The sequence below is a fragment of the Diplotaxodon limnothrissa genome, linkage group LG7 (genome assembly GCF_057381915.1).
Source record: "Diplotaxodon limnothrissa isolate DT_005_m linkage group LG7, D_limnothrissa_male_GT1.1, whole genome shotgun sequence".
Classification (NCBI taxonomy): Eukaryota; Metazoa; Chordata; class Actinopteri; order Cichliformes; family Cichlidae; genus Diplotaxodon; species Diplotaxodon limnothrissa.
In genome coordinates this window covers 65,703,155-65,716,145 of record NC_140602.1, presented here as the reverse complement: position 1 = coordinate 65,716,145, position 12,991 = coordinate 65,703,155, and the positions used below count along the sequence as shown (strand labels likewise).

At 40.3% G+C, this 12,991-nt stretch overlaps 1 protein-coding gene across 2 annotated transcripts in view; it reads right to left on the bottom strand.

The window, feature by feature from the left end:
- Positions 1 to 12,991, bottom strand: part of LOC146629571 (basic helix-loop-helix ARNT-like protein 1) — a 31,106-nt gene extending 18,115 nt beyond the window's left edge. The window contains exons 1-3 of one of the 2 annotated variants that reach the window (XM_085360139.1): positions 12,869 to 12,991; positions 4,363 to 4,541; positions 1,019 to 1,082 (exon numbers count right to left, since the gene is read on the bottom strand). In XM_085360139.1, coding sequence (XP_085216265.1) covers positions 1,019 to 1,064 — 46 coding nt within the window. In that variant the 5' untranslated portion in view covers positions 1,065 to 1,082; positions 4,363 to 4,541; positions 12,869 to 12,991. Of the gene's footprint in view, positions 1 to 1,018; positions 1,083 to 4,362; positions 4,542 to 12,546; positions 12,842 to 12,868 lie in introns of those variants that run through there. The other variant, XM_085360140.1, reaches the window with a different exon arrangement.

The following is a 12,991-nucleotide window of genomic DNA, read 5'->3' as shown; positions in this document are numbered from 1 at the left end:
CCAGATTAGTTCAACAGCTAAACAAACGTATCAGCTGCTGTTTTGACAATGTAGCACAATTACATGAATAACCGAGCTGACGCTAATCTGACACGTAAATGTATTAACCAGGGGGCGTTAAACAAGCTGCTCAGAGGACAGAACCGGCCAGCAAAAACATCCACTATGGTTCCCTGGATGGCACTGCAAAGTGTGAAAATTTCACCTCATTAATATCCAGAATTGTTCATTAAATGTAAATCATGGCGAGGTAACGTCAGCGTAACAGCACTGACAAACGCTGAGAAATTGCTTCAATCGTAGGAGGAAGAAAAAATGTTTATTCATAGACGAAGGCAGGTAATTATGAAACAGGTTTGCTGCCTTAAAGATGTTTTCTGTGGTTCGTGAACTAAATTTTTAAATATTTTTAAGACAGGTCTACTTTACTAATAGAAAATGAATGGATCCTACGGTTCATACACAAACACATTCTTGCTAAATGACAGCTGCAACATAAGGACGAATATTTCCCCAGAAATATAAAAATACATTTGCAAATCTAAAAAGGCTCTTGTGCCAGATTTCAACAGACCCGTGTGCAACCTTGTTATTCAGTCTTTTGGTGATTAAACCCTCTCTTTTAAGAAATAGCTGCAATGCAGGCGTCTGTGTGTATTAGAAGCTAAAATAAAAGAAACAATCCACTGTTTCTTTGCAGAAGAAAATAAGCAACACAGAGCAGACAGTCACACAAATGTCGCATGCTTATGCATGCATAGACCGAAACTACTGGGTCTAAGTATGTAAATGAACTGACAAATAATAAGCGCGACATGTGCGGGATTACTCATATTATCCGTGCTGACAAGAAATCACTATAAAAGGTCTGAGGTCAAGATCAAAGCGGAAATACTGTAGTTGTGAGAAACGGAGGTGACTATCTGCACAGACCTTTTTTTCAATAAAGCGTGCACACTTAATTGAGAGATGCACAGAGGGAAATACTAATTTATTTTTTAGGAAGGGCCAAACTCACCACAGATGTTCATCACAGCCTGTGTGTTAAAATCATCTCCTTCCATCCACTCTGGAGCCCTCAACTGTGAACACACAAAAGCAACACTTTAAGATGGAATCATTCTGAGAATCTGCAAAGACAAAAACAAAGAAATCCCAAAACAAAGAAAATACAGACAGAGTAACTGTTGCCTGGACACATGCAGCAAACATCGTGTCATCTGGGTCAAGTGTGCAGGCGCAATAAACAGGAAGCCACTATTACAACTGCATGTATTGAAATACTGTAAGCTATTTAGGTCGCACCGTATCAGTTACATGACACATAAATCAGACTGGTTGAGATGTGCCATGTGCATTCCAATTCGCCAACTACAACCCTGGCAAGTGTTTAAACTTCAGAGATGATGAAACCTTCCCAAGTGACTCTGAGCTGACTGAAGAAGGCCTGTCGTTAACAAGAGTTCTTGCTTAATTATTCAGTCATTTTCTGTAAAGGTTTCGATTAGAGTTTTCGAGCACATGCATGCGCAAACAGGTGGCATGACTCATCAAGAGCCACACTAATGTTTCAGAGGAATGGGTGAACCCCCCCCAAAAAAAAACACAATATAAGCAAATGTATTTACTGTGAAGCCTCTAAACCAGGGGTGTCAAACTCAATTGCACAGGGGGCCAAAACTCAAGGCACACTTTAGGTCGCGGGCCAAACAAGATAAACATTTATTGAACATGTTTATGTTTTTTTAAACATAAATATGAATAAAAACAGACAGGAATATTATTCCAGATTAAATAAACTTAAAAAAATAAACTTTAACTTTAAATATTTTGCTCTTCATAAAAATATATCCTGTCAAAATTATGCAAGTTAGAAATATGAACATGCTGCCAAAAACCCCAGAAAAAATAAATGAAAGCATACACAAGGTTGGAGCCGCATGTAGACGGAGCTGAGGCATTGCTTCAGGAATGGAAATAATAAACTGTGCGGGCCATTCAGTGTCGTACTTTCCCTTGAGTGTATCATTACACTGCAGCTCCATCTGAATCTGCACAGGTGCAGTTCAGCAAAGTCCGCTGACTTGGTTCAACATTACTTGGCAACAGGGAAAGTGAGGCAGGTTGCACTGGTGCATTTGTGACAGCTTCACTTGAAATGCCTTCACCGCATCATACATGCCATGTCCATGAACTGACAGATTTCCTTGCTGAGCTCAAAAACTCTATTGAGAATTTTTATCCCAACTCAGCCAACCGACCTCTGTATGATGGCATGTCGGCAAACTCTGAATCTATTTCCCACATAAAAGACTGACATTGATGGTGATTTAAACTTTTAGCTCAGATAAAATTTACGGTTTACGTTACGGTGATCATTACATGCTCCATTTTTAGGACTTTACCACACAGCGTTTCCTGGTGTATGATGCAGTGATATGCTGTTAACTCACCGGTACAGTTCTCCTCCTGCATCTTTACTCACAACCTGCTGACTAGTTGCTTTTTTCACCGCACAACACCGGCGCACCATCTGTTGTAAGTCCAACAAGTTTGTCCCAGGGCAGTTTCATGTTGGTTACACTTTAACATACGTTTTAAAAAATGTCTTTCCCTGTCGTTGTCCTGTGCATCGATTTAATGTTCAATATTTCCTCTCCAAGGATGAAGATGGCCAGCTGTGCAATCAGCTGTGCAATGTCCATCATGTCTGTACTTTCATCCACAGCAAGAGAGTATGCGATAAAGTTTTTGCTTCTTTCACACAACTGTGTTCTTAAATCAGTGGCCATCTCACAAACCCGATCAGCAATTGTATTTCTTCTCAGGCTCACATTTGCCAAAATCTGCGTTTTGTCTGGACACAAGACGTCGCACAGCTTCATCATGCAGCTCTTCAGAGTGGTACCGGGCTAATTTGGCTCCTCTGCTACAATAAAACTTGCTTTCACAACAGCTTCACTTTGTGATTTTGCTCTGGTGAAAAACGTCTGCTGAAATGTCAGATTCTTCTTTAGCTCTTCTACTTTCTGTAGTTTCTGCTCTGCGTTTAGGTTTTTCAGCTATCCTGACGTTTTGTCTCGTAGTGCCGTCTTAAATTAAATTCCTTAATTACAGCCACATTAGCTCCACTAATAAGACACACGGGTTTACCAGCATGTCTGTAAACATATATTCAGTCACCCACTGGCGCTGAAAGGCTCTGCTTTCAGAATCAACTTTTCTCTCCACCATTGTGAGCGGCTAGCTTCGCAATAACAGAAGTTTGACTTGTTTGAGGCGGGAATGTTCCCAGTTAGCCTAGCGTTCAGCAAGGAGGCTGCAGTGCTGCATTATGGAATCTGTAGTTTGTATATCATTAGCACCTCATATTGCCGGGCCATGCATAACAATAATAGTACATCTATAAAAAATATTCTCACGGGACACGTGCTCTAAACGAACAAACCTTTGCTATTGAATGAGTTTGCCAAGTAAATGCACTATTCATACAGCTCCAGGTCAAAACAATATTTGCCTCGAAGAGCTTTATACTGTAAGCTAAAGACTAGAGAAAAGCAAAGAGAAACCCAAAGATCAGATCATCCCGTACGGTTAAAGAACGCCTGTCAAAGAACTCCTTTGACAGGAAGAGACCTCCAGCACAACCAGGCTCAGGGAGTGGAGAGGTCAGGTGAAATAGAGGACAGAAAAGAGAAGTAAAGAGGAATCTCTATCTCTCACTGCAACTCAACACCACAAAAAAAAAAGGAAGTAGGCATCACCTCGTCATTCAGGAGTTCAGGATACGAAACAAGAACAAAACAAAGACAAAAAAACTAGATATTCGATGCCATTATCTATTCACTCAACCGCAAGCAGGTGTGTGCACTAAACCACTTGTTCAAGGCCAAGCATACCATTTAAATCTTTTGCAATGGGAGTGCTGTTTTTATATAAGATGCTAAAAATGTCAGCAGCATGTGGAGGCGGTGAGCCTTTTTTCTGGGGTGAATGCTGATAAAGTTAAACAGCAGTCAGCCAGAATCAGATGCATGCAACATGTCACTGCTCTGAAAACATGACTCCTTTAAAACCAGATTTAGTCCTTAAATTGTGTAAGCAAATATAACAGAGGTGTATTAATACATAAGTTCACTGATAACTTAAATTGAACCAAACACTACAAATATTACATGGAAATAAAAATACATAAATATCACATTTTTAATGTCACACTTATTCCAAAGCAAATGCTGGCCTAGTTTTCAAATATGTTAATTATTTCTCGCACTGTGAAGGAGGACTCCTTGGTTCAAATTCACATCTCTGAAATATGAGTAGGCACCTCCTACAGATGGCGTGCAGAGCGGCTTCAGTTACCTGGACAGGAAACTGGAACAGGCTTCCTGGAGGGGCCTGGTATCGTCTGAATCAATCTGGTCTGCTCGGTTGTGATCTGGTCTGAGTCTGGTTTGATTCAGCCTGACCTAGTTTCATCCACTTTGAAGTGGTCTCCCCTCATATGATCAGATCCTTAAGCAGCTGGGGCCCGTCTACATCTGCAGGGGGATGAAGAGAAATCTGTGAGTCAGGTGCAAAATCAATCTGTCGCCAATCTCTAAATGTAAGCAAAATGTATTCAAGTAACACACTCAAAATCCAGGGCTAAACATTCATTCTGGTACGAGATAAAAGCCAACTACAAGTCACATTCTGCAAAATATTTACTCATTAGTCCCAGCAAATTAATGAATCACTTTTTGGAGTATATCTCCTGCACAGATTCAAGCTCAGTTTCATTGTCAGTAGCTTTATATTAACTGGATACATTGCTTCAGAAAATGCCTGAGTGATGGAGATGGGAGAAGCGCAGCACATCAAGGTGGCAACACGGCTGCCAACATAGATCTGTATGAGATTTAAGAAAAAGTATTTTCCAACACGGTGAGCTACCCAGCTGTTCCCACTGTGCTATAGAAATGTGAGGAGTAACTGGGTAAAGATTCTACTTTACATTTATGAAAATGTCAAAATGACGTCTGTGTGCAGAGACAAGTTATGGAGAAAGATCTTTTCAGCTTTAGTTAACAGGTGTATCCATCAATTCCAATCTTAAGAGTGTAATATTAATGAACCTTTATTAGAAAAAGTAGATGAAGATAGATGTAGAATGAGTGCCGATCGGGTTCATAAAACAACTATCTAATTTTCAGTAACAACACAATGTGAAACTCAAGATGCAGGCAGGAGAGTACTAGGTCAGGACGAGTTTGGTGAGCTCTTTTATTGGGACAAAGCCCTGGGCTAGAAGGGGAAAACCACTATGTCATGATTGAGCACTGAAAGGAACTGGTGCTGGAGTAAAAAGTGGGTCAGCCAATCTCTATGGTCTCTAACCAGCCAGCCTCGATTTCCATCCACCACCTACTTCTACTTCATCAGTGAGTCAGCAAGGCATTCTGCTTTGATTCCCTGTTGAACAGGGAAACACCCACTCAGACAGGCAGGAAGCAGGCAGAAAGCCCGTTCATACACGAAAGACGCATCCAGCCGGCAAGTCAGCTGCCAAATCTCCCAAATACTTCCACCATGGCCAGTGATGGAACGTTTTTGTAAAGATGTGAAAAGATTTTACAAATATCAAATACACTACAAATTAATACTCGATGCTTCAAACAGGGATGAACCGAAACCCTTGCACTCTCATCTTCTCTTACCCAGAAATATCAAAACTGTACACTGGCTTGTGCAAAGACCTCTGGTCAGTGAAATAAAATGGAATATTTTAACGACTGCTATTATATCCAGCTTCCTGTGAGATTTAATAGTTTCAACCCCAACATGAGTCATTTAAAAAAAAATTTAAAAAATTATTACAGCTTTCAGAGCTCCACAGATGGAATCTGCAAGCATGACATAATTCTGTGGGTACTTGTAATGTGATTTCACTCAGCATTAACTCTTAACTGGTGACTTTTAAACTCATAAAGCTTTAAATGTGCCCCTTTTGAATGACTAATTTAATTAAAAAATAAAAAATAAAACTCACAGTACAATGCAAACCTTTTGGACAAACATCACAATACAGGCAATTCTGAAATATGCAAGAGACTACAATAAGTTGACCTGTAAAACAACCTGATATACAGGTACAACTATGTCAGACTTTAAGTCCCTGCACACTCACACAGGTGTTTTCTTTTAATTCTATTCGTGGGTGGAGCTATTCTGGGAATTTCTCTACGTGAGGTCACCAAATCTTACGTGCATAGTTGGGGTTTGTATTGTTGCAGCAGTCAGGGTGTAGCAGCCTGTCTGCAAGGATGTGAAAGGGTTTACTGCATAGATTGAGTGCAGTGTGCTCACATTCAGCTTTTTACAGCCAAGAACTAACTGTGTGCCGAGTTTGAGTTTTTCATCATCACTGGGCAGGTCTTGCCAAACGATAACAATCCCAGCTACATTTCTAAACAAATGATAAACAACCGATTTAAATTTAAGCACTGACAAGGAAGTAAAGTCTGGTTGTCAAGTCTCAGGGCTCAACATTGCTGACCCAAGAAGACCCTAGCAGCGCTGTATGTGGAAATTATAATCTCAGATTCAGGGCAACAGGTCCAAGTAAGTGTCTGGATATGCTTGTTATCTAGAAAGACCTGTGCTTCTCTGGCAGCATGAGATTGCGCCCTGTCCAGCTGAAAAAAAAAAAAGCACAGGTCAAGGTGCTGCTACAAAAATGGCCCGAGTACAGGTTGGAGCATTTCCATTGCGAACAATCAGATCACAGATTGTGCTCTCATGGATATGCATGGCTGCTGATCCAGCTGGGACACTCATGCAGGCATCCGGCATGCCAACAAGTCCAACCTCGGTTGATGGCAGCACTCATGACAATGCTGTGCACACACTGCTTTTTGTGTTCTGAGACGAGTGGCTAGAAAATGCAGAAATGTATATATTCTGTTCTTGTGCTGAGTAACATAGCAGTCATTACTGCTGTTATTCAAATACAAAGGCATAAGCTTATGATGGAAAAAGTAATGAATTAATACTCTACAGCTGGAGAGTGTTCAACAGGGAAAACGTCACATAGTGCCCAGTCTGTTGTTACATAGAGCGAGTGTCAATAACTGCACCTTAACTGAGAGACATCTCAAATGGCAAAGAGATTATGCAATCACTCAAGCCAGTGCTGGTGGCGACAAACAACATGTGCAGCGACAAGAGCGAAACCAACTTTCACTTTTGAGTGACACAATAAGCACCGATCCTCTTTCCTCATAGTAATAATAGACCCCATCCATCAAGACCCATCACAATGATATGACAGCACCAGCAGCCCCAGACACCAGTTTTAAATCTTTGCTTTTCTTGTTGCCATGATATCTGAAATCTACTTTGACAGAAGGCAGGTAATTATTACAGATGGCCATGACATTATATTTATTTATTACAATACAAAGTAATAAATAGAAAGGCAATTACTAAACAACAGGACTGCCACGATTACGTCGACTATTAAAATCGTGGATGTGTCGTTTGAAGCTTTGTAAGATCCTGAAAGACGCAGGAATAAGTAGTAGGATTTAAGAGTGTAATAACAGACTGAAACAGCAGATGGCAGCACTGCATGTCCAGGGATGCCAGCTGCCGTTAAACCCCAAAGAAGAAGCAGCAGTGTCTGGTTTCATAGCTGTGTCCAAATTTAGCGGCCGCATCCTTCGGAGGCCGCATTTGTAGGCCAATTACGTTACAGCGACGTGGCGAAGCCTGTCCAAATTTGAAGATTTCCCCAAACGTGGCTGAAAAATGCATCCTTCATTTCCCCAGATTTGAAGGATGGGTCGGGTGTATCCTTCGTGGCCCAAACTATTCCAGAATTCATAGCGTGGCCCAGCCAATTCCAGTTTTCAACAATGGCGGCAGCTACTTAGTTTTAATATTATTCTTATTACTATTTCTGGGTCACAAAATAAACTTTTAACATATTTTCAGGCGAGAATGTAGCTGTGTAGCTTCAAATATCTGCTCGGTTTATCAAGACATCACACTTTTGCAAAAGTGCTCCGACGTTTTCGGAGACGTCTGTTACCCACCAGCTCGATAACTAGAGGGTTCAAGGCTCACTAGAGCCGGTGAGAACGGCAAACTCCCGGGACATCATTTTCAAACCCGCCGCAGTCTTTCGCTACTCAGGTTAAACATGATATAAAAGCCACTCAGATCATTTAAAAATGTTATTGTTTGGCTTTTTTTTTTTTATGTTTTATTTGTTCCTCAGTAAATCGGTTTGGCTGAGATTAAAGTTATAGTTTTTACACAGCTGAATAAACGTCAAACAGAGAACTGATTAAACAGAAGTGTGAAATGGTAGAGAATTTACTCCAGTGTCCTGTTATATTTCACATAGAAAGAAGAGATGGCCGAGTTTATTAAACTCCACCGAGACAATCTGAAAAATTCATTAAAAGTTTAATAAACTGTCATCTTGTCTTTATTTTTAGTTATCACATACATTAAACACTTCAAGCTGTCAGCTAATGATAGTTATATAAGAGCAGACGCATGCTGGTGCAATAAGCTGTACGTTTTACATCCAATGGATGCATGATCTGATTAGTCGACTAATCGCAAAAATAATCGGTGACTAGTCGACTATCAAAATAATCGTTTGTGGCAGCCCTACTAAACAATACAGTGTCCATCATTTTATTTGACAAAGTTATTCACAAGAGGAAAACATTCATAAAATCTTCACAAAAGTGGTCGTCCAAGCCAATTCACCCCAAAGTCAGAGAAACTTCTCAGTTAACAGTTAAATGTTAAAATTCATAACAGTAAAATTAGAAAGACTGAACAAATACAGCTTATTTTAAAGGGTTTTCAAACACCTAATCTCTCTAAGAAGAACATGGCAAATGACTTAGATTAGCAAAATTACATCTGAGCAAACCACATGACTTCTGGAACAATGTTCATTGGACATTGAAAATGTCTGGGCAAAATCCACAGCACCACGTTTGTCAAAACCAAACCACAGCATATCGGCACAAACACCTCATACCTGAAGGGGTGATGATGTGGGCACCTTGCAGTAATTAAGGCAACCACGAGCTCCTTTGTAAGCAAAGTATTCTTGAGCCCAATGTGAGGCCATCTGTCCCAACAAGCTACTGAACCATGGGGTATACTCAGTTTTTACTTTAGTTTTTGTTAAACAAATGACAGTGCAATATGTTGTGAGTTGTTCCTCAACACAAACTGTATTTAAAAATTTTTAGAAGTTGATGAGGACCAGATGATTGTTTATTATCTCCCTAACTTGAGAATTGAAAAGAGGGTGTACTTTATTTTTTCCACTTGTGACTGTAAGTCAATTTTGAGTACAAAAGCAGTAAATAATTTCCATCCACCTAGCAACCCCTTCTTGTATACCTCAATTTCACAGTTGTACTCAACGGCCTGTTTAAGGTGGTAAACACGTTTCTTGTTTCCACATGTAGTGGAAACTGTTTTCTTGCTTATTGTTTTGCATATTTATAAGCTGGCATTTTTGGTGGAGCTTGTTGAAGTAGCTCCCTTTATAAACACTAAATACATGTCCCACTTTGTGTTGTGTATGCCAGCAGAATAAATGTATGGTGTATAGAATAGGACAGCTGGGTTAGACTTCCAACACCCTTGTGATTCTGATCTGGACAAGCAAAAGAAGATCGATGCATGGATGGATGCTTCGAATCCCTTATGCAATCTATATGCAATGGGGAATAATGAGCAATATGTGCAGAAAGAATCCTTGGGATTTCAGGAAAATTGACCAATCAGGCCTGATAATATACAGGCCTGAAAAACCTGCATATTTGGAGACCAAAATTAGTCCAGCCAAGGATAAGGTTAAGTTTCCTTTTAAACATACTTAAACATACACCTGAGAACATTTTGTTTTTAGAGAAATTAGATTTTAATTTATTTAATATCAGGAAAAAATTACATTAAAATGCATTATTTGAAGTACAATGGAAAAAATTGTTTTTTTATTTATTTATTGTATTTACACGAGTTAAAATCTTTTGGCTTGTTATCTCTACTTGTGTCTTTTTATTTAGATAAACACATTTATTGATCAATTTTCCTTTCAACCCCAACAATTCTTTACCTTTTCCCTTTTTTAAACCACAGAAGCTTACAGGGGAGAAATAAGTAAGTGTCAAGCATCGTATCTTCTTAGTTACATGCAAGGGTTTCCTGATGGATGTGGAACCTCTCTGTTTAGTCAATGGCATGGCTCGTTAGGTTTGTCCGGCCAAAGCATATGGCCAGTCACTGTGGCCAACATCTCCTATTGGGAATTAGACAGGAGGCATCTTTATTAAACTTGGCAGGGTGCCTTGGTTACATCCATCCATTTTCTTAACTGCTTATCCTACTTAGGGAAATGCGGTGGAGCTATCATAAGATCAGAGGCCGGGTACACACACTGGACAGGTTGCCAGACCATCACAGGGCCGACACAGAGATAGACAACCACACAATCTCTCACCTGCAGTCACAAGTAAACTCAACATGCATATCTTTGGACTTTGGGAAGAAGTGGGAGTACCCAGAAGAAGCCCATGTAGGCACATAAAGAATGTGTAAACTCCACAAAGAAAGACCTCAGCAGATCAGAAGATCCAAACTTTGTTGTGAGGCATCAGCGCTACAAACTACACCTCCATGCCATGTCCTTTATTTATTATTATTCATTACTGACAATGCTATTCACCCCTTAAGAAGGACATTTTCAGTAGCTCTCATACATTCACCTCTAAATAAACTGTGTCCCGTAATCTCATTTAAGCAAGCCTCACCAATTGGAACTTTCCTTGAGCACTTGTGGGCTCTTATGTTGAAGAATTATCCAAATGAATATTCATTACAATGGTTAACAGGAAATAACAGCTACATGTGTAGGATCACAACTTAAATCTCATTAAAAAAAATATGTTTAATAAGTTTACTAAGGTTGCCCTAAAATAAGGTTTTAAAAAGCTTTTCCCCCACTAACGTTATACTTCTACCACAATATTAGGCATTGAAGAATTTTCCACATACATTTTAATACAAGAAACTTTTAGTGTGACAGTCTCTCTCACATAATTACTTAGAATGATCTCTAGTTAATCTAAATTAGCATCCACATAGTCATGACAAGGATCTTTTTCTCTATAACGTTTTATATCATACAGTTTCCTCATAGAAACCAGAAGTTTGTCATCTGGCCTTCATGATCAACAGGATGGTTAACTGCAACCCTTCTGAGTCATCACAACAAATGTCTGCTGTAAAAATGTCTTTGTGGCTACATAGATCCGTACCGATAAGATCTGATATAGGTTGCTACCTGGCTAGAAACAAAAACAAAGACACAGTCTGAAGTTCACAGCAAGTGCCTTTCATGTGGTGAAACAGTTAATGGATAATCTACTCAAGGCAGGCATGAGAAACTACAAAAACACAAGGTGCACCTGTCAAACTAACACACGAGACAGTAATCCAACAAAAAAAAAAGATTAACAGCAAACTGCCTTTAACACAACGTCCAAAGGTTTAATATGATGTATCCCCAAATAGATCCATAAACCCTGTGTACTAAAAAAAGGCTTCAGTGTGGTGAGAGTGACTCAGATGATGAATCAACAGTGACAACCAACTGTTTCCTATCCTGCTCAAGACCATTTCATATCCTCCCAGTCAAAACCAGCTGGTCCTCAGCAGGACCCGCCTGAAACCAGGTATGACATGCAAGGAGACCTGCATGCTCATTGGCTAACACCTAATCCTCCTGTCTGTCTCTAATAATGACAGTACATTAGAAAATGTATTTGACGTCTTACTCAATGTGACCTGAAATTAGTTGCTGTGCCCATAAACACATAAGGAAAGTGTTTATTGATGCCAGGGCAGAGGGCTGTTTTCCCATAGACTTATACAGGACAGGAAGGCTTTTCTACAACCACAGGTATCGCCCTCTGGTGCTCATTAGCCTTGCCAGCTGACATCCCTGGGTATTAGGCCTTCTGCACTTGTTTCACTTTTAAGCCACGTCCACCCTTTATGATGCCCAAGATGTGTAACAACAAACAACTAAAATCGTCACTCACTCAGCTTTCGAGCGGTTTGGTTAGGTTTTGTTTCGGATTTTATATTATCTATCACACCCCATATCCTCCTGCTTCAATAATACACTAATTACATGCACAGTATAACCACAACCCAATCAAATAGTCTTTGATCAACCACAGCAGAGGCACCTAGCGGTGGCCACATTTCCACAGCAAGTGCATACACCGTCGCGATACTTAAGACAAGCACAGGTCTCCAAATAAATAGAAGAATAGCACAGTACCGTTGAGGCCTTTTAAAGAGACAAGCAATGGAGGCTTTGAAGTTACCGGAGCAGGATAGATGCTGCTGAGTATACCCACCAAGGCCCGTTTTACACAGCTAATGCGCTAGCACTGGAGCTTTACTCACTTGGGTCACGTTCAGTTAATAAACTGAAAGCCACTGACCGGCACTTACCCACGCCCGAGCTTCCTCTAAGTCCCGGCGATTCCTGGCACCACTTAAACCAACCCCGCCAAACTAAAGGCGTTTTCCGCACTTTTTGACCATAACGGCATTTCTCCCCCGTCTGCTAACATTAGCATACAGCTCACTGCTAGCTACTGACTGTCAAGACTTGGCCAGCAAAGCTAAAGTCCCTCCTCCTGCTCTAGAAAACCACACTGACATGACCACAGCGCTGGGAAAACATCGACGATATCCATCACAGACTGAAGCCCAGCAAAGTCACACAGACGCGGCGTCAACAAACATATCCTCGTTCTTGTGTTATACTTACAAAAGATCCAGGGGGACTAATCCATCCATTGAACGCCGCTGGTAATATGTAATAGCAACACACAGAAGTGTGACATAAACGATTTTCAATCGGTGACCCAGTTTCTCTTCACCGTCATGCCTG